This window comes from Physella acuta, unplaced genomic scaffold, assembly GCF_028476545.2.
Source record: "Physella acuta isolate Inbredline_101_S28 unplaced genomic scaffold, ASM2847654v3 ptg000254l, whole genome shotgun sequence".
NCBI lineage: Eukaryota > Metazoa > Mollusca > Gastropoda > Physidae > Physella > Physella acuta.
The window spans coordinates 67,801-90,103 of NW_026731773.1; the positions used below are offsets into that span (position 1 = coordinate 67,801).

At 44.1% G+C, this 22,303-nt stretch overlaps 1 protein-coding gene and 1 long non-coding RNA gene across 2 annotated transcripts in view; one reads left to right on the forward strand and one right to left on the reverse strand.

The window, feature by feature from the left end:
• The window catches only part of LOC131938628 (uncharacterized), an 89,882-nt gene that overhangs the window by 10,513 nt on the left and 57,066 nt on the right, over positions 1-22,303 (reverse strand). Inside the window, exon 7 of the mRNA XM_059296734.1 lies at positions 830-968. Coding sequence (XP_059152717.1) covers positions 830-968 — 139 coding nt within the window. The remainder of the gene's footprint in view (positions 1-829; positions 969-22,303) is intronic.
• On the forward strand, positions 12,286-21,975 carry LOC131938645 (uncharacterized). The gene is made up of 3 exons (XR_009386319.1): positions 12,286-12,371; positions 12,601-12,710; positions 21,847-21,975. It is a non-coding gene; the product is annotated as an uncharacterized LOC131938645 (long non-coding RNA).

Consider the following 22,303-nt stretch of genomic DNA (forward strand, 5'->3'; position numbering starts at 1 on the left):
GTTTATTTGACTTGAGTGAAAATGTTCGAACAGTTTTTATTTTAGTCTGAGTTGAATTTAGGACGGAGTTATTTTACTCTGGGGCAAGACTGTTATTTTAAGTTAAGATGAAAACTTGGTGTGGATTTCATCAAGGGAGATAATGTTTTCCAATGACGTTACGATGGTTAAATCCCTTGCCTCATGTTTAAAATGAGTGAAAGTTTCAATTATTTACAAACAGGAGAAAACACGGGGGTTAAATCTTGTATGGACAAACACACAAGTCGATATTTTTTTTATTCTAAATGAGACTTTCAACCATTTCTGATGAGATTCTAGGTCGGTCGACAAACACATAAGTCGAAATGTTGTTATTCTAGATGAGACTTTCAACCCTGTCTGATTGGCTGGTGTAGACAGACACTAGATTAGACAACAAATACTTATAACTATCACAGCTACCATTAACAACTCCCGCAACCAACAATCCCAGATTCTTATAACAACCCACCCCACACTAACAACCCCAGCTTCCACTAACAACCCCAACTCCCACTAACAACCCCAACTCCCACACATAACCCCTGCTCCCACACACAACCCCAACTCTCACATACAACTCCAGCTCCCACTAACAACCCACTAACAACCCCAGCTCCCACACACAACCCCAGCTCCCACACACAACCCCAATTCCCACTAGCAACCCCAGCTTCCACTAACAACCCCACTAACAACCCCAGCTCCACTTATAACCCCAGCTCCTAATAAAATTCCTAGCTCCCGATACTAAACCACCCTACTATCCCCTCCCCCCCCCTTTAGTGCGAGTGATCACGTAACTTACTGTTGACGATACGGACGACCCTCCAGGGCAGGAGCAGTACCAGAATGGTCGTGGCGTCCTTGCCGGTCTCGTACCATCGGCTGTCCAGAAACACAAAGTCCAGGGCGAAGGAGGACACCACGATAAAGGCATCAAACACCTGGAAACACCACGATAAAGGCATCAAACACCTGGAAACACCACGATAAAGGCATCAAACACCTGGAAACACCACGATAAAGGCATCAAACACCTGGAAACACCACGATAAAGGCATCAAACACCTGGAAACACCACGATAAAGGCATCAAACACCTGGGAATGGAGGTTGTGTTGGTGTTTAGCTCATGGGTTGCTACACGTAGTATATTGGTTGCTACACGTAGTATTATTAGTTTACCTGTAGTAACCTGTAGCCTATTAGTTTACGTGTAGCTAACTGTAGCCTGCTAGCAGACATATAGCTATCTGTATTCTATTAGTTTACCTGTAGCTATCGCAGCCTTTCAGTTTACCTGAGCTACCTGTAGCATCGTAGATTACATGTAGCTACATGTAGCCACTTAGTTGACATGTAGCTACCTGTAGCCTTTGTGTGACATACGCAGATTATTGTTTCATTAATTAATGTTAAGGTGCTCAAGTTTTGCATTTTGTTGAAGATTGACGTCATCAGTTTTGTTTCTCACACATTTTGCGCCCATCACAAAATTTTAAATTTCAAAATAGATTTTTATGTTCGGTCAATGTGTTCATGGTTAGATGCAGTTATTTTATTTTAATGTAGAGGTTTGTATTCATTAAACATTTCAAAATGATAAGTTTTAATATTAGACGAATTTCTAAAATACGAAGGTAATCTCCAGTTTTACGTTTAATCCTAACCTAATACCGTGGAACTAACAAGCTTATCTACAATAGTTTGGGTGTTATTTTAAACAGGAAACACATTTGGTTTTACGGAAAAATGTTACTTGGTACAGGAAACTATTTTTTTTACCATGGGAAGCGTGTTTTATATAGGAAAACAATTTGTATACAGGATAACGGTTGTTGTTGTTTTGTTTTTTGTTTTTGTTTTTTTTACAGGAAAACATGTTTTGTACACACAAAAAAAAACAATTTTTGTACAGGAATTTTTTGTGTGTGCAGGAAACATGTTTTATACAAGAAAACATGTTTTATAAGAAATCAAATTTCATACAGAGAAAATGTTATTCACAGGGAATCTAGAGCTAGCACTGAACGAGTCAGAGACAGTTGAAGCATTTTGACAAGGGCAACAAGTTCCAGAACTGTGACAACTGTCAAAATTTTTGACAGCTGACAGCCAAGTGACATCTGGACAGTGCTCGTGCCTCACCGAATTGACCAGAAGAAAATGTTGAGAAACCTGACATCGGACACCCAGGACCCCAGCGGTGGCGAGATGACCTTTATGGTGGGTCCTGCTGTCCTGACCAAACGTAGAGCCGTCAGACTGCCGAGGAAGCCGGAGTGCCAGAATGAGGAAGTGACGTTTGTCATCAAACGGGGACCCAACGACAGACGCAACAAGGTCACCACTCGCCCTCCGCCCCCCACCAAGTCACGTGACTCCGCCTCACGTGCTAAATCTGGGGTCAAGGACGACAACAGCAACAACAGCAACAGCACCGACCGGCGTGACGTAAGCAACAGCACCGACCGGCGTGACGTAAGCAACAGCACCGACCGGCGTGACGTAGGTAACAGTTCCCAGAACAACAGGGACGTAGGCAACAGTTCTCACAACAACAGGGACGTAGGCAACAGTTCCCACAACAACAGGGACGTAGGCAACAGTTCCCACAACAACAGGGACGTAGGCAACAGTTCCCAGAACAACAGGGACGTAGGCAACAGTTCCCAGAACAACAGGGACGTAGGCAACAGTTCCCAGAACAACAGGGACGTAGGCAACAGTTCCCACAACAACAGGGACGTAGGCAACAGTTCCCACAACAACAGGGACGTAGGCAACAGTTCCCAGAACAACAGGGACGTAGGCAACAGTTCCCACAACAACAGGGACGTAGGCAACAGTTCCCACAACAACAGGGACGTAGGCAACAGTTCCCACAACAACAGGGACGTAGGCAACAGTTCCCACAACAACAGGGACGAGGCCGACACGCCAGAAGAGCAACGGGGTAGCTATCCCGACCGGCTGCCGGGCGCCCGGAAATACTCTGCCAACACAACTTACACCTCCGGGTACCGGAAATCAAGCGGCGTCACATCCAGAGATAGCGCCCTCTACCGGAATATGACCCCGGCTGATTTAGACAGGAAGACTAGTGCCACTTACACCGGAGAGAGTTTGTCCAAACGTTTTTCAACAAGCCAGGATTTAGACCGCAAGACCAGTGTTGGCTTTTCTGGAGAGGCAGTTTCCAAACGGATGTCGACATCGAACGATTTAGACCGGAAAAAAAGTTCCGGCCTTTTCGGAGATAATTTTTACAAGCGGATGTCAACCTCACACGATGACAGGAAAACCAGCGTCGGCTTCTCCGGGGAGGGGATGTATAACAGAATGTCCGGCACGGATTTGGACCGTAGAGCGAGTCTAGCCGCGTCACGCACGGGTAACCTCAAGCGGATATCGACCTTTGAGGAGCTGAGGTCCATCAAGGACTCTCCCAGTACCATCAGCACCAGCAGCGCGGAGGTCAATCAAAGCACAGCGTCCAGCAGCGCTCGGGCCAGCAAAGGTGGGTTGGTGAGGTACATTATGGGTGGGGTTGGTGTGGTACATTATGGGTGGGTTGGTGTGGTACATGGTGGGTTGGGTTGGTGTGGTACATTATGGTAAAGGTGGGTTGGTGAGGTACATTATGGGTGGGGTTGGTGTGGTACATTATGGTAAAGGTGGGTTGGTGTGGTACATTATGGTAAAGGTGGGTTGGTGTGGTACATTATGGGTGGGTTGGTGTGGTACATTATGGGTGGGTTGGTGTGGTACATTATGGTAAAGGTGGGTTGGTGTGGTACATTATGGTAAAGGTGGGTTGGTGTGGTACATTATGGGTGGGTTGGTGTGGTACATTATGGGTGGGTTGGTGTGGTACATTATGGTAAAGGTGGGTTGGTGTGGTACATTATGGTAAAGGTGGGTTGGTGTGGTACATTATGGGTGGGTTGGTGTGGTACATTATGGTTGGGGTTGGTGTCGTACATTATGGTAAAGGTGGGTTGGTGTGGTACATTATGGGTGGGTTGGTGTGGTACATGGTGGGTTGGGTTGGTGTGGTACATTATGGTAAAGGTGGGTTGGTGTGGTACATTATGGTAAAGGTGGGTTGGTGTGGTACATTATGGTAAAGGTGGGTTGGTGTGGTACATTATGGTAAAGGTGGGTTGGTGTGGTACATTATGGGTGGGTTGGTGTGGTACATTATGGTAAAGGTGGGTTGGTGTGGTACATTATGGTAAAGGTGGGTTGGTGTGGTACATTATGGTAAAGGTGGGTTGGTGTGGTACATTATGGGTGGGTTGGTGTGGTACATTATGGTAAAGGTGGGTTGGTGTGGTACATCGTGGTAAAGGTGGGTTGGTGTGGTACATTATGGGTGGGGTTGGTGTGGTACATTATGGTAAAGGTGGGTTGGTGTGGTACATTATGGGTGGGTTGGTGTGGTACATTATGGTAAAGGTGGGTTGGTGTGGTACATCGTGGTAAAGGTGGGTTGGTGTGGTACATTATGGGTGGGGTTGGTGTGGTACATTATGGTAAAGGTGGGTTGGTGTGGTACATTATGGTAAAGGTGGGTTGGTGTGGTACATTATGGTAAAGGTGGGTTGGTGTGGTACATTATGGGTGGGTTGGTGTGGTACATTATGGTAAAGGTGGGTTGGTGTGGTACATCGTGGTAAAGGTGGGTTGGTGTGGTACATTATGGGTGGGGTTGGTGTGGTACATTATGGTAAAGGTGGGTTGGTGTGGTACATTATGGGTGGGTTGGTGTGGTACATTATGGTAAAGGTGGGTTGGTGTGGTACATCGTGGTAAAGGTGGGTTGGTGTGGTACATTATGGGTGGGGTTGGTGTGGTACATTATGGTACAGGTGGGTTGGTGTGGTACATTATGGTAAAGGTGGGTTGGTGTGGTACATTATGGTAAAGGTGGGTTGGTGTGGTACATTATGGTAAAGGTGGGTTGGTGTGGTACATTATGGGTGGGTTGGTGTGGTACATTATGGTAAAGGTGGGTTGGTGTGGTACATTATGGTACAGGTGGGTTGGTGTGGTACATTATGGGTGGGGTTGGTGTGGTACATTATGGTACAGGTGGGGTTGGTGTGGTACATTATGGTACAGGTGGGTTGGTGTGGTACATTATGGTAAAGGTGGGTTGGTGTGGTACATTATGGGTATGGTTGGTGTGGTACATTATGGGTGGGGTTGGTGTGGTACATTATGGTAAAGGTGGGTTGGTGTGGTACATTATGGTACAGGTGGGTTGGTGTGGTACATTATGGTAAAGGTGGGTTGGTGTGGTACATTATGGGTGGGTTGGTGTGGTACATTATGGGTGGGTTGGTGTGGTACATTATGGGTGGGGTTGGTGTGGTACATTATGGTAAAGGTGGGTTGGTGTGGTACATTATGGTAAAGGTGGGTTGGTGTGGTACATTATGGTAAAGGTGGGTTGGTGTAGTACATTATGGGTGGGTTGGTGTGGTACATTATGGTACAGGTGGGTTGGTGTGGTACATTATGGGTGGGGTTGGTGTGGTACATTATGGGTGGGGTTGGTGTGGTACATTATGGTAAAGGTGGGTTGGTGTGGTACATTATGGTAAAGGTGGGTTGGTGTGGTACATTATGGTAAAGGTGGGTTGGTGTGGTACATTATGGGTGGGTTGGTGTGGTACATTATGGTACAGGTGGGTTGGTGTGGTACATTATGGGTGGGTTGGTGTGGTACATGATGGGTGGGTTGGTGTGGTACATTATGGGTGGGTTGGTGTGGTACATTATGGTACAGGTGGGTTGGTGTGGTACATTATGGGTGGGTTGGTGTGGTACATGATGGGTGGGGTTGGTGTGGTACATTATGGTAAAGGTGGGTTGGTGTGGTACATTATGGGTGGGGTTGGTGTGGTACATTATGGTAAAGGTGGGTTGGTGTGGTACATTATGGTAAAGGTGGGTTGGTGTGGTACATTATGGTAAAGGTGGGTTGGTGTGGTACATGATGGTAAAGGTGGGTTGGTGTGGTACATTATGGGTGGGGTTGGTGTGGTACATTATGGTAAAGGTGGGTTGGTGTGGTACATGATGGTAAAGGTGGGTTGGTGTGGTACATTATGGGTGGGGTTGGTGTGGTACATTATGGTAAAGGTGGGTTGGTGTGGTACATGATGGGTGGGGTTGGTGTGGTACATTATGGGTGGGGTTGGTGTGGTACATTTTGGTAAAGGTGGGTTGGTGTGGTACATTATGGTACAGGTGGGTTGGTGTGGTACATTATGGTAAAGGTGGGTTGGTGTGGTACATTATGGTACAGGTGGGTTGGTGTGGTACATTATGGTAAAGGTGGGTTGGTGTGGTACATGATGGGTGGGTTGGTGTGGTACATTATGGGTGGGTTGGTGTGGTACATTATGGTACAGGTGGGTTGGTGTGGTACATTATGGGTGGGTTGGTGTGGTACATGATGGGTGGGGTTGGTGTGGTACATTATGGTAAAGGTGGGTTGGTGTGGTACATTATGGGTGGGGTTGGTGTGGTACATTATGGTAAAGGTGGGTTGGTGTGGTACATTATGGTACAGGTGGGTTGGTGTGGTACATTATGGGTGGGGTTGGTGTGGTACATTATGGTTCAGGTGGGTTGGTGTGGTACATTATGGGTGGGGTTGGTGTGGTACATTATGGTAAAGGTGGGTTGGTGTGGTACATTATGGGTGGGGTTGGTGTGGTACATGATGGGTGGGGTTGGTGTGGTACATTATGGTACAGGTGGGTTGGTGTGGTACATTATGGTACAGGTGGGTTGGTGTGGTACATTATGGTACAGGTGGGTTGGTGTGGTACATTATGGGTGGGTTGGTGTGGTACATTATGGGTGGGTTGGTGTGGTACATTATGGTACAGGTGGGTTGGTGTGGTACATTATGGTACAGGTGGGTTGGTGTGGTACATTATGGGTGGGGTTGGTGTGGTACATTATGGTACAGGTGGGTTGGTGTGGTACATTATGGTACAGGTGGGTTGGTGTGGTACATTATGGGTGGGGTTGGTGTGGTACATTATGGTAAAGGTGGGTTGGTGTGGTACATTATGGTAAAGGTGGGTTGGTGTGGTACATTATGGGTGAGGTTGGTGTGGTACATTATGGTACAGGTGGGTTGGTGTGGTACATTATGGTACAGGTGGGTTGGTGTGGTACATTATGGTACAGGTGGGTTGGTGTGGTACATTATGGGTGGGTTGGTGTGGTACATTATGGGTGGGTTGGTGTGGTACATTATGGTACAGGTGGGTTGGTGTGGTACATTATGGTAAAGGTGGGTTGGTGTGGTACATTATGGGTGGGTTGGTGTGGTACATTATGGTACAGGTGGGTTGGTGTGGTACATTATGGTACAGGTGGGTTGGTGTGGTACATTATGGGTGGGGTTGGTGTGGTACATTATGGTAAAGGTGGGTTGGTGTGGTACATTATGGTAAAGGTGGGTTGGTGTGGTACATTATGGGTGGGGTTGGTGTGGTACATTATGGTAAAGGTGGGTTGGTGTGGTACATTATGGTAAAGGTGGGTTGGTGTGGTACATTATGGGTGGGGTTGGTGTGGTACATTATGGTACAGGTGGGTTGGTGTGGTACATTATGGTAAAGGTGGGTTGGTGTGGTACATTATGGGTGGGTTGGTGTGGTACATCGTGGTAAAGGTGGGTTGGTGTGGTACATTATGGTAAATGTGAGGTTTGTGGTACATTATGGTAAATGTGAGGTTTTGTGGTACATTATGGTAAATGTGAGGTTTGTTGTACATTATGGTAAATGTGAGGTTTGTTGTACATTATGGTAAAGGTAGGTTTTGTTGTGTTTACTCTTTAGATTTCAGTATGAAAGTGGCATACATGGTGTTGTACATGATGGTAAAGGTAGGTTTTGTTGTGTTTACTCTTTAGATTTCAGTCTGAAAGTGGCATACATGGTGTTGTACATGATGGTAACGGTAGGTTTTGTTGTGTTTACTCTTTAGATTTCAGTATGAAAGCGGCATACATGGTGTTGTACATTACGGTAAAGGTAGGTTTTGTTGTGTTTACTCTTTAGATTTCAGTATGAAAGTGGCAAAAGTCAAAGAGGAGGTGTTGAGGATGTTCCGGTTTTATCAGGAGGAGGAGGAGGAAAGAGTGGGCACCATCAGTTTCAGGTGGGCAACATCAGTTTCAGGTGGGCACCATCAGTTTCAGGTGGGCACCATCAGTTTCAGGTGGGCACCATCAGTTTCAGGTGGGCACCATCAGTTTCAGGTGGGCACCATCAGTTTCAGGTGGGCACCATCAGTTTCAGGTGGGCACCATCAGTTTCAGGTAAACCCACATTAACCAACCCATCAACCCACACTAATTACCCCTACTTCATACCATCCCCACTCCCCCATGAAATGACACCTCCCCCCCCTACACACACACCCCACGCCACACCAACAACCGGCATCTACGTAGTTGTATCAAATAACACCAACGCCGTGAACGTTAGCTTCGGGTTATAACAAAAAAAAATTGTTTTAACATTTTGTATAAAACATTTTGTCGTCACCGCTTCCATCCCTCCACCCCCCCCCCCCCCCCCCACCACCCTCCCAAAAAAAATACCCTGTAAAAGTCAATAAAAAACTGGTGTGAGGTTTTTGATTAGGCCGGACATTTCCTGATGTATTTCCTAATGGTCAAATAATAAATGTAGTGAGTTGTAAGAGTACATGAGCGTGTATGTTGTCATCTTTTGAGTGCCTAACCTTGACCTTTTTACAGGAATGTTGGCCTGGCGATGAGAGCTCTTGGGTTCTGTCCATCAGAGAGTGAACTAGAGGATGTCATAGTTAAGGTGAGGTCTGGTTCAGGTGAGGTCTGGTTCAGGTGAGGTCTGGTTCAGGTGAGGTCTGGTTTAGGTGGGGTCTGGTTCAGGTCTGGTTCAGGTGAGGTCTGGTTCAGGTGAGGTCTGGTTCAGGTCTGGTTCAGGTGAGGTCTGGTTCAGGTGAGGTCTGGTTCAGGTGAGGTCTGGTTCAGGTCTGGTTCAGGTGAGGTCTGGTTCAGTTCTGGTTCAGGTTCAGGTGAGGTCTGGTTCAGGTTTGGTTCAGGTGAGGTCTGGTTAAGGTGAGGTCTGGTTCAGGTGAGGTCTGGTTCAGGTGAGGTCTGGTTTAGGTGGGGTCTGGTTCAGGTCTGGTTCAGGTGAGGTCTGGTTCAGGTGAGGTCTGGTTCAGGTGAGGTCTGGTTCAGGTCTGGTTCAGGTGAGGTCTGGTTCAGTTCTGGTTCAGGTTCAGGTGAGGTCTGGTTCAGGTTTGATTCAGGTGAGGTCTGGTTCAGGTGAGGTCTGGTTCAGGTGAGGTCTGGTTCAGGTGAGGTCTGGTGGGATATGGTTCAGGTGAGGTCTAGTTCAGGTGAGGTCTGGTTCAGGTGAGGTCTGGTTCAGGTGAGGTCTGGTTCAGGTGAGGTCTGGTTCAGGTGAGGTCTGGTGGGATATGGTTCAGGTGAGGTCTGGTTCAGGTGAGGTCTGGTTCAGGTGAGGTCTGGTTCAGGTGAGGTCTGGTGGGATATGGTTCAGGTGAGGTCTGGTTCAGGTGGGGTCTGGTGGGATATGGTTCAGGTGAGGTCTGGTTCAGGTGAGGTCTGGTTCAGGTGGGGTCTGGTGGGATATGGTTCAGGTGAGGTCTGGTTCAGGTGGGGTCTGGTGAGGTCTGGTGCAGGTGGGGTCTGGTTCAGGTCTGGTCTGGTTTAGGTGGGGTCTGGTGCAGGTGGGGTCTGGTGAGGTCTGGTTCAGGTGAGGTCTGGTGGGATATGGTTCAGGTGAGGTCTGGTTCAGGTGAGGTCTGGTTCAGGTGGGGTCTGGTTCAGGTGAGGTCTGGTTCAGGTGAGGTCTGGTTCAGGTGAGGTCTGGTTCAGGTGAGGTCTGGTGGGATATGGTTCAGGTGGGGTCTGGTTCAGGTGAGGTCTGGTTCAGGTGAGGTCTGGTTCAGGTCTGGTTCAGGTGAGGTCTGGTTCAGGTGAGGTCTGGTTCAGGTCTGGTTCAGGTGAGGTCTGGTTCAGGTCTGGTTCAGGTGAGGTCTGGTTCAGGTGGGATCTGGTGGGATATGGTTCAGGTGGGGTCTGGTTTAGGTGGGGTCTGGTGAGGTCTGGTTCAGGTGAGGTCTGGTTCAGGTGAGGTCTGGTTCAGGTGGGGTCTGGTGAGGTCTGGTTCAGGTGAGGTATGGTTCAGGTGAGGTCTGGTGGGATATGGTTCAGGTGAGGTCTGGTTCAGGTGAGGTCTGGTTCAGGTGAGGTCTGGTTCAGGTGAGGTCTGGTTTAGGTGGGGTCTGGTGAGGTCTGGTTCAGGTGAGGTCTGGTGGGATATGGTTCAGGTGAGGTCTGGTTCAGGTGAGGTCTGGTTTAGGTGAGGTCTGGTTCAGGTGAGGTCTGGTTTAGGTGAGGTCTGGTTTAGGTGAGGTCTGGTGAGGTCTGGTTCAGGTGAGGTCTGGTTTAGGTGGGGTCTGGTGAGGTCTGGTTCAGGTGAGGTCTGGTTTAGGTGAGGTCTGGTGAGGTCTGGTTCAGGTGAGGTCTGGTTTAGGTGGGGTCTGGTGAGGTCTGGTTCAGGTGAGGTCTGGTTTAGGTGAGGTCTGGTGAGGTCTGGTTCAGGTGAGGTCTGGTTCAGGTGAGGTCTGGTTTAGGTGAGGTCTGGTGAGGTCTGGTTCAGGTGAGGTCTGGTTTAGGTGGGGTCTGGTGAGGTCTGGTTCAGGTGAGGTCTGGTTCAGGTGAGGTCTGGTTTAGGTGAGGTCTGGTGAGGTCTGGTTCAGGTGAGGTCTGGTTTAGGTGGGGTCTGGTGAGGTCTGGTTCAGGTGAGGTATGGTGAGGTCTGGTTCAGGGAGGTCTGGTGAGGTCTGGTTCAGGTGAGGTCTGGTGAGGTCTGGTTCAGGTGAGGTCTGGTGAGGTCTGGTTCAGGGAGGTCTGGTGGGATATGGTTCAGGTGAGGTCTGGTTCAGGTGAGGTCTGGTGAGGTCTGGTTCAGGTGAGGTCTGGTGAGGTCTGGTTCAGGTGAGGTCTGGTGAGGTCTGGTTCAGGGAGGTCTGGTGGGATATGGTTCAGGTGAGGTCTGGTTCAGGTGGGGTCTGGTTCAGGTGAGGTCTGGTTCAGGTGAGGTCTGGTGAGGTCTGGTTCAGGGAGGTCTGGTGGGATATGGTTCAGGTGAGGTATGGTTCAGGTGAGGTCTGGTTCAGGTGAGGTCTGGTTCAGGTGAGGTCTGGTGGGATATGGTTCAGGTGAGGTCTGGTTCAGGTGAGGTCTGGTTCAGGTGAGGTCTGGTGGGATATGGTTCAGGTGAGATCTGGTTCAGGTGAGGTCTGGTTCAGGTGAGGTCTGGTGGGATATGGTTCAGGTGAGGTCTGGTTCAGGTGAGGTCTGGTTCAGGTGAGGTCTGGTGGGATATGGTTCAGGTGAGGTCAGGTTCAGGTGAGGTCTGGTTCAGGTGGGGTCTGGTGGGATATGGTTCAGGTGAGGTCAGGTTCAGGTGAGGTCTGGTGAGGTCTGGTACAGGTGAGGTCTGGTGGGATATGGTTCAGGTGGGGTCTGGTGGGATATGGTTCAGGTGGGGTCTGGTTCAGGTGAGGTCTGGTTCAGGTGAGGTCTGGTTCAGGTGAGGTCTGGTGAGGTCTGGTTCAGGTGAGGTCTGGTTTAGGTGGGGTCTGGTTCAGGTGAGGTCTGGTGAGGTCTGGTTCAGGTGAGGTCTGGTGGGATATGGTTCAGGTGGGGTCTGGTTCAGGTGAGGTCTGGTGGGATATGGTTCAGGTGAGGTCTGGTTCAGGTGAGGTCTGGTGGGATATGGTTCAGGTGAGGTCTGGTTCAGGTGAGATCTGGTTCAGGTGAGGTCTGGTGGGATATGGTTCAGGTGAGGTCTGGTGGGATATGGTTCAGGTGAGGTCTGGTGGGATATGGTTCAGGTGAGGTCTGGTTCAGGTGAGATCTGGTTCAGGTGAGGTCTGGTGGGATATGGTTCAGGTTAACATTTGTTAAACCTAGAGCTTTATTCAGCTTTAAACCTAGAATTTTTAGCCAACAATTGTGAAGCATATTGAACCTCCAGGTTAAGCCATCTATTGTGAAGCATGTTGAACCTCCAGGTTTAGCCAACAATCATGAAGCATGTTGAACCTCCAGGTTCAGCCATCTATTGTAAAGCATGTTGAACCTCCAGGTTTAGCCAACTATTGTGAAACATGTTGAACCTCCAGGTTTTGTCGTCTCCTGCAGATGGTGTCCCTAGGCAACATTGACCTGTATGTGCCGGAGAATGTTTTCGTCACTGTCGTCACCAAGCTCAAGCTCAAGGGGAGGTAATTACTGCGCTGAGTAGGTGGGGGAGGGGTGGGAGTGGGGGGTCGCTGGGACTATAATGATAGGAGTCACTGGGATTGGGCGTCACTTGGTCTATAACGATGGGAGACATGGGGTTAGCGATGGGAATTGTTGGGGCTTTAAGGCTGGTAGAGTTAAGGGCTGGACGGGGAGGTGTACCTGCGGATACCTGTGTTGTCATGACAACCAGACCTGTCCTGCCTGCAGGTACCCGAGAGACGACTGCTCGCAGATTGTACAAGCCTTCCGTGTGCTGGACAGGAGAGGGTCAGGTATGATGAATGTGGACGAGCTGTCGACCATCATGACCAAGGAAGGTCAGTTGAAACGTCACAAAGTTTGGTAGAAAAGTGTATATATATATATATATATATATATATATATATATATATATATATATATATATATATATATATATATATATATATATATATATATATATATATATATATATATATATATATATATATATATATATATATATATATATCTTCTATTATACTACTAAAAGTCAAGTTTGTTTACATGTTTGAATATTTATTTGTTTGTTTGTTTGTTTGCCTGATCGACTATTGTGATATGTTCGACTCAATCTGGATAGCTGTAAAATAGTATGTAGGTAGAGAATAATTTTTTAATGCAGACAGACTGTTAATCACACATTTATTTAAAGACGTTAATTAATTTATTGATTTATTCCTACGCAGAATAACCCATTTTTTTTTAAAATGTTAAAACCTTGACTAAACTTTGTGGGAATAGTGACGTCACAGGTTTTTGTTTACTCTTTAGTACAATAAAATGGCGGCGTCTATTGAAGAAAATTGTGTTCCCATTCAAAAGTTTAACGCGTTCTAAATCTAATTTTCTGTCGGTCATAACTTTAACAATACGTCCGTTTGCTGTATTTATTACGTTCCAACACTTATATCAATTTTCAACTGTCTTTTTCATTTAGTTTTACGATAAATTTCTCTAGATCTAAAGATCAGCTGTCGAGAATCTAGCCTAGGGCCTAGATTCTAGATCTAGATCTAGGTCACTAGACTCAATGTAAATTCTAGATCTAGACTTAATGTAAATTCTACATCTAGAATCTATTTCGGGCCTTAATTATTTTATATAAATCTTTGTTTAGCTTCAATGATCATCTAATTCGAGAATACATGGGATTTTTTTGTTATCTAGGTTTTATATCTAGATATAGTAGGATTACTCACTAACTTGGAGGCGTGGTCGGCTGCTAACAACAATATGGCGTACGGACCGGACGAATGACTTCCTACCATTTTTAGGCCATGTTTACCACGAGCAAAATGGCGGGTGTTCACATTATTTAAACATGGTATAGGTGGCCAGGGCTAGATATGCCAGAAAAGCATTTTAAAATTTGCTTTGGAGAATGAAGGCTAAATTTTAAAGCCAGTGTCATAAACATTAATAGAACTTTTTTTTTTTTTACGTTTTCAATTATTTTTTCTTAAGCCCTATATGTGAATGATAAGGTTGACTTTCAGGACCTCGCGGGGCACAGGGCACGTGAAGTAGGGTTCATCTGTTTCTTTGTCCTAAGCAAATGAAGGGATAGTGTGGTCAGAGACATGCTTGGCTGGAATCGTTTTTGTTGTCTGAGACTTGGCGGGACATTGGGCAGGTGAAGTAGAGTTGAGTAGGTCACCTGTGACGTCAATATATGAAGGGATAGTCCGAAATCGTTGTTTTCGGTGTTTTTAAAAGATAAGAAACATATTTTTGAATGTGGGGTCTGTTTTTTGTGACGATAAGTGACACTGCAGTAGCGTAGCGAGGAGGGGGGGGGGGCGGGAGGGGAGGCGGGGGGGGGAGGGGAGGCGGGGGGGGGGAGGCGGGGGGAGGTGGAGGGGGGGGAGGCGGGGGGAGGTGGAGGGGGGGGGGCGGGGGGGCATATGTTGGGGCGCCAAAATGGTTTGGAAAAATAAATTGAAAGGTTGAGGGGGGGTTCAAATCGAAAGTTTGAGTGGGGGGGGTGCACCTCAAAAGTTTGAGGGGGGGGGGGTGAAAATCGAAATCTTGGGGGGGGGGTTAAAATCGAAAAGTTTGTCCCCGGGCGCCGGGAAGGGTCGCTATGCCTCTGAGTGACAGACGTGATGTTTTTTATGGATGACCCCCGAAACCCACAGTTATCCAACGGATGACGGGTATTCTAGTATACTACTAAAAGTCAAGTTTGTTTACATGTTTGAATATTTATTTGTTTTTTTGTTTGTTTGTTTGTTTGCCTGATCGACTATTGTGATATGTTCGACTCAATCTGGATAGCTGTAAAATAGTATGTAGGTAGAGAATAATTTTTTAATGCAGACAGACTGTTAATCACACATTTATTTAAAGACGTTAATTAATTTATTGATTTATTCATTGTTAAATTAACCGTATTTTTTTTAAAATGTTAATACTTTGAATAAACTTTGTGGGGATAGTGACGTCCCTTGATAGTGACGTCAGAGTTTTTTGTTGACTCTTTAGTACAATAAAATGGCGGCGTCTATCGAAGAAAATTGTGTTCCCATTCCAAAGTTTAACGCGTTCTAAATCTAATTTTCTGTCGGTCATAACTTTAACAATACGTCCGTTTGCTGTATTTATTACGTTCCAACACTTATATCAATTTTCAACTGTCTTTTTTCATTTAGTTTTACAATAAATTTCTCTAGATCTAAAGATCAGCTGTCGAAGGAAATTTATGAATCTAGCCTAGATCTAGATCTAGGTCACTAAACTCGATGTAAATTCTAAATCTAGACTTAATGTAAATTCTACATCTAGAATCTATTTCAGGCCTTAATACATCTAGAATCTATTTCAGGCCTTAATTATTTATATAAATCTTTGTTTGGCTAATTTAAGATAAAATTTAATTTGAAAGTTACTACTTCTAGACTAGACGCTCGAAATCAAGTTGCATCAAAGTATAGTATAAAAATTCATTTGTGACGTCACGAGTAAATAGCTAAGTTTGTAGCGTAGTCCGCTCTCATGCGAGTGGTACAGGTTCTAGACCAATATGTCAATGATATTTTTTTTCAATTTTTTTTTTTTAGATGTTAATGATAAAAAAAACCGGTAGTGATCTCCCCTAAACTTTCTCGAATATTTTTATATAAAATAACAGGGGATGGGAACTCGGGCTATAGACATGATTTTTAATCCATTTTAAATACTTAAAGTTTTAAAAATAGAATAAAATCTCGTAGACAAATTAATTGCACACCAAGTGAACGCGAAATAAAAAAGCGCATAATAGTGCGCAATATTATTAGTACTTTTAAAATTTACATTAGTTTTTTGAGAAATCGGAAGTAGCGTAAATTACTACTTCCTGTCAACGGAAATTACTCAAAATTTAACAGAAGGTAGAGAATTAGATCTTTTACTTACATGTGAAATTTCATTTATCTATCTGAAATAGTACTCAAGTTATAGGCTTTTAAAAAATTCAAAGTAGGAAAAGTACCACTTCCGGTTATCGGAAATCGCTCAAAAGTTGATACGGATCTACGATTTTGATAAAATACTTATATATGAAATTTCATCAACCTAGCTGTAACGGTACTCAAGTTATCGTGTTTACACACGGACAGACACACACACGGACAGACACACACACACACAGACATACGGACAAGATTGCAAAATTATGTTTTTCCGTATCAGTGAGGTGTAAAACGTCGAGATTTGTAAAAATCTCGATTTTTTTTTTTTGCACGATTACAATACTTTCTCTATACTACGTATATACGAGAAAGTAAAAATGATATTTTTTTTCAATTTTTTTTTTTTTAGATGTTAATGATAAAGTTGCCTATCTGAACTTGGCAGGATACAGGGCAGGTGAAGTAGAGTTCATCTGTTTCTTTGTCCTAACCATATGAAAGGATAGTGTGGTCAGAGACATGCTCGGCTGGAATCGTTTTTTAAACGATAAAAACATGTTGTCTGAGACTTGGCGGGACACTGGGCAGGTGAAGTAGAGTTGAGTAGGTCACATGTGACGTCAGTATATGAAGGGATAGTCCGAAATCGGTGTTTTCGGTGTTTTTAAAAGATAAGAAACATATTTTTGAATGTGGGCTCTGTTTTTGTGACGATAAGTGACACTGCAGTAGCGTAGCGAGGAGGGGGGGGGGGGGCGGGTGGGGAGGCGGGGGGGGGGGGGGGGGAAGGGGAGGCGGGGGGGGGGGGAAAGGGGAGGTGAAGGGGGGGGCGGGGGGACGTATGTTGGGGCGCCAAAATGGTTTGGAAAAATAAATTGAAAGGTTGAGGGGGGTTCAAATCGAAAGTTTGAGTGGGGGGGGGGAGGGGGTGCACATCAAAAGTTTGAGGGGGGGGGGTTGAAAATCGAAATCTTGGGGGGGGGGGGGTTAAAATCGAAAAGTTTGTCCCCGGGCGCCGGGAAGGCTCGCTATGCCTCTGAGTGACAGACGTGATGTTTTTTGATGGATGACCCCCGAAACCCACAGTTATCCAAGGGATGACGGGTTTTCTAGTATACTACTAAAAGTCAAGTTTGTTTACATGTTTGAATATTTATTTTTTTGTTTTTTTGTTTGTTTGTTTGTTTGCCTGATCGACTATTGTGATATGTTTGACTCTATCTGGAGAGCTGTAAAATAGTATGTAGGTAGAGAATAATTTTTTAATGCAGACAGACTGTTAATCACAAATTTATTTAAAGACGTTAATTAATTTATTGATTTATTCATAGTTAAATTAACCGTATTTTTTTAAAAATGTTAATACTTTGAATAAACTTTGTGGGGATAGTGACGTCCCTTGTTGTGTTTACTTTTTTGTACAATAAAAATGGCGGACTCCATCATAGACTTTGTGGCCCATTCAAAAGTTTAACGCGTTGCAAAGCTAATTTTCTGCCGGCTATAACTTAAACAATACGTCCGTTTGCTGTATTTCCAACACTTATATCAATTTTCAACTATCTTTTTCATTTAGTTTTACGATAAATTTCTCTAGATCTAAAGACCAGCTATCGAAGGAAAGTTATGAATCTAGCCTAGATCTAGAATCTAGATCTAGCCTAGATGTGGGTCACTAGACTCAATGTAAATTCTAGATCTAGACTTAATGTAAATTCTACATCTAGAATCTATTTCAGGCCTTAATTATTTTATATAAATCTTTGTTTGGCTAATTTAAGATAAAATTTAATTTGAAAGTTAGTACTACTAGACTTATTTTTAGATCTAGATCTAGAATCTATACGCGTAAATCAAGTTGCATAAGGAGACACAAAGTATAGTATAAAAATTCACTTGCGACGTCACGAGTAAATAGCTAAAATGGTAGCGTAGTCGGCTCTCATGCAGTTGGCACGGGTTCTAGACCAATATGTCAATGAAATTTTTTTTTCAATTTTTTTTTTAGATGTGAATGATAAAGTTGCCTATCTGAACTTGGCAAGATACAGGGCAGGTGAAGTAGAGTTCATCTGTTTCTTTGTCCTAAGCATATGAAAGGATAGTGTGATCAGAGACATGCTCGGCTGGAATAGTTTTTTAAACGATAAATACATGTTGTCTGAGACTTGGCGGGACACTGGGCAGGTGAAGTAGAGTTGAGTAGGTCACATGTGACGTCAGTATATGAAGGGATAGTCCGAAATCGGTGTTTTTAAAAGATAAAAAACATATTTTTGAATGTGGGGTCTGTTTTTTGTGACGATAAGTGACACTGCAGTAGCGTACCAAGGAGGGTGGGACGGTAGGGGAGGGGAGGCGGGGGGGGGGGGGGGAAGGGGAGGCGGGGGGGGGGGAAGGGGAGGCGGGGGGAGGTGGAGGGGGGAAGGGGGGGGGACATATGTTGGGGCGCCAAATGGTTTGGAAAAATAAATTGATAGGTTGAGGGGGGTTCAAATCGAAAGTTTGAGGGGAGGGGGGGTGCACATCAAAAATTTGAGGGGGGGGGGTTCAAATCGAAAACTTTGTCCCCGGGCGCCGGGAAGGGTCGCTATGACAGACGTGATGTTTTTTGATGGATGACCCCCGAAACCCACAGTTATCCAACGGATGACGGGTATTCTAGTATATATATATATATATATATATATATATATATATATATATATATATATATGTATATATATATATATATATATATATATATATATATATATATATATATATATATCGATGGTCTCGGTCGCAAACCGTCTAACTCCGAAAATGTAAATTTTACAGGAGAGACAAAAAACTGATTATTTCCTTCTCGATCGCTCTAATACAAATTTTTTTTAAAGATATCTCCGAAGAAACTCTCTACCGACTATACTGTAGCGTTTTAAAATGGGTTTTGTTGATATTTACAAAATTATAGCAGGTTTAAAAAGATAGACGGTTTGCTCGGTCTAAAATTCTCGGTGCAAACCGTCTATCTGTGCGCGCGCAGACTTAACTGTTTTGAGCCGAGAATTTCGGTCTCAGCCGCGTTCGTTCGTTTTGTCCTAAGAACGTGATATTTAGTTATGTTTATGTTTTTAAGTTATAATTAACATTTTATAATATTTAGATTATAGTTTTGGGCTCATATTTTAATTATTTAAGTTTATTCTACATTATGGAGTCAGTTTAATATTTAGTAGAGATGTTTTAGTATGGCTTTATCGCTTTCGACTGTATTCATTATGTCTGTATATAGCACTAGACTTGTTAGCAGTTGAAGGTTATGCTTTATTTATTACATCTATCTATTCTCACAGTTTATTTTACTAAATCTGGTGGGTGCTGGGTTTGTAGAATGATAATAGTAAAAACAGAAACCGTATTGTCAGATATATTATGAATGAGACATAACACACTAATCACATTAATACTGACTAAATGTTTACTTATTTTACAAAAATGTAACAAAAAAATGTGTTTATTTTTAAAATTTATTCTTTGAATAAACGTCACATAAAGAAAAATTAAAATGGCAACATATTTTTAAAATCAGGGAAATCATCATAAAAAGGTGTGTTTATCACTTGCTTTTAGGTGCTCAAATATGACAGTTTTTATCTTTTTTTCTGCTCTTGTACAACTTGACAGGGGCTACAGATGAGATTTATAACCTTACGACCATAGCTTAGCAATAGCCAGCTATCTGCTAATTCACTTAGAAGTAGACAGTAGCATCAGGCTTGTACTGCAGTGCACGAATATCTGTCGCTTTGAATTCTTGATAGGTCTAACTGGTCTTTTGAGAGTGGCTGGTCTCTTGTATGGTAAGGCTGGTCTTTTTGAGCGGTTGCTGTCTAATGTCTGTTATTTGAGGCTGGTCTATTGTATGTTACGACTGATCTGTTGAGAAAGGCTGGTGTCTTGTATGGTAAGACTGGTGTGTTGAGAGAGGCTTGTCTATTGTAGGATAAGACTAATCTTTTGAGAGAGGCTGGTCTCTTGTATGGTAAGAATGGTCTGTTGAGAGAGGCTGGTATCTTGGAGGGTAAGATTGGTCAGTTGAGAGAGATTGGTTTTTTATATATTACGACTGATCTGCTGAGAGAGACGGGTCTCTTGTGAGTTACTGGTGCCTTAATGTTACGACTGGTCTGTTGTGAAAGGCTGGTCTGTTGAGAGATGCTGGTGCCTTTACGATTTGTCAGTTGACAGATGCTGGTGTCTTGTATGGTACGACTGGTCTGTTGAGAGAGACTGATATGTTGAGAGGCTGGTCTGTTGAGAGAGGCTGATCTGTTGAGAGAGGCTGGTCTGTTGAGAGAGGCTGGTCTGTTGAGAGAATCTGGTCTGTCGAGAGAGGCTCATCTGTTAAGAGAGGCTGGTCTGTTGAGAGAGGCTGATATGTTGAGAGGCTGGTCTGTTGAGAGAGGCTGGTCTGTTGAGAGAATCTGGTCTGTCGAGAGAGGCTCATCTGTTAAGAGAGGCTGGTCTGTTGAGAGAGGCGGGTCTGTTAAGACAGGCTGGTATGTTGAGAGAGGCTGGTCTGTCGAGAGAGGCTGATCTGTTAAGAGAGGCTGGTCTGTTGAGAGAGGCTGGTCTGTTGAGAGAGGCTGATATGTTGAGAGGCTGGTCTGTTGAGAGAGGCTGGTCTGTTATGTGGTAAGACTGGTGTGTTGAGAGAGGCTGGTCTGTTGAGAGAGGCTGGTCTGTTGAGAGAGGCTGGTCTGTTGAGAGAATCTGGTCTGTCGAGAGAGGCTGATCTGTTAAGAGAGGCTGGTCTGTTGAGAGAGGCTGATATGTTGAGAGGCTGGTCTGTTGAGAGAGGCTGGTCTGTTATGTGGTAAGACTGGTGTGTTGAGAGAGGCTGGTGTGTTGAGAGAGGCTGGTCTGTTGATAGAGGCTGATCTGTTGAGAGAGGCTGGTCTGTTGATAGAGGCTGGTATGTTGAGAGAGGCTGGTCTGTTAATGAGAGGCTGATCTGTTAAGAGAAGCTGGTCTGTTGAGAGAGGCTGGTCTGTTATGTGGTAGGACTGGTCTGTTGTGAGAGGCTGGTATGCTGAGAGAGGCTGGTATGTTGAGAGAGGCTGGTACGTTGAGAGAAGCTGGTGTGTTGAGATAGGCTTGTCTGTTGAAAAATTAATCATAAAAGCATTTACTAAAGACAACTAACCATGTCGTTGAACATGTACGCCAAACCTTTTTTTAACCTACCATATAAACATTTCTTAACACGTATCTAAACCCTCAATCTAAATTATTAAATCCAAATTATTAAATTTATTGCACATTCTTGTGGAAATATAATTCGAATTATATTGTTTTGATTGATATTTAGATTCTAGAATGAAGATCTAGTTTCAAAGCATTGTGTTAGCCTAAAAAAATTGTTAACAAATCAGTTTGGTTATTGACAATCTGGAAATAGGCTATATTAAACAAATACTATTTGTTTATTATTCTTTAAAATGATAAAATTTAATAGAATAGCTGAACATAATTAATCAAATATCCTTACCTATAAGTACTGTGACTGCTGTGCTGTAAAACTGTGTGATTGCGGCGTGCGACTGAGTTCCCGATCAAAAGTGTACTGACAGATATAGCGATATTCGTTTTGCGCCGAGATTTTTAGCGCTAGAAATAATAGGCGGTTTGTTCAAATGATTATATCTCAATAATCATTCTACAGATTTCTCTAATATTTTCAGTCATTATGGGGAATCATATTGTCTTTTGATTTATGTAAAAAAAAGAAAATCGAATTTTTTTGAGTTAGACGGTTTGCGACCGAGACCATCGATATATATATATATATATATACATATATATATATATATATATATATATATATATATATATATATATATATATATACATATATATATATATATATATATATATATATATATATATATATATATATATATATATATATATATATATATATATATATATATATATATATATATATATATATATATATATATATATATATATATATATGGTACGGTGTCTCCAGGCGAAACGTTCAGTACACACGAGATGGACTTGATGACCCAAATGGTCGTCCAGGACAAGAGCACAGAGTTCGACTACACGGCATACGCCCATCTGCTGTGTCACCACACACTGCCGGTGTGACAGTGGAGTGTCGTGTGGGGTGTCGTGTGGGGTGTCGGGAGTGAGCCAGCCTACGCTGGGGTGTAAGGCCTGCTAATGTGTGTGGGGCAGGGGGAGGGGCTGCATTGGAAGCCATTGCCAGACAAATGAGAGCTCTGGTGACGTCATCGACATCTTCTGCGCCGCTGGTTGATAACGCATTCACCCGGAAGTGTTTGGTCGTGTCGCACCCACGGGCTGGGTTAATGGGGGGGGGGGGGGGAGTGTACTGTGTGGTACCCGACTGTGATTCACAGCTAACACTCTCAATGCAGTTTGGCTTTGATTTCCCTAATGCTGGTTTCTGTATTATCTTG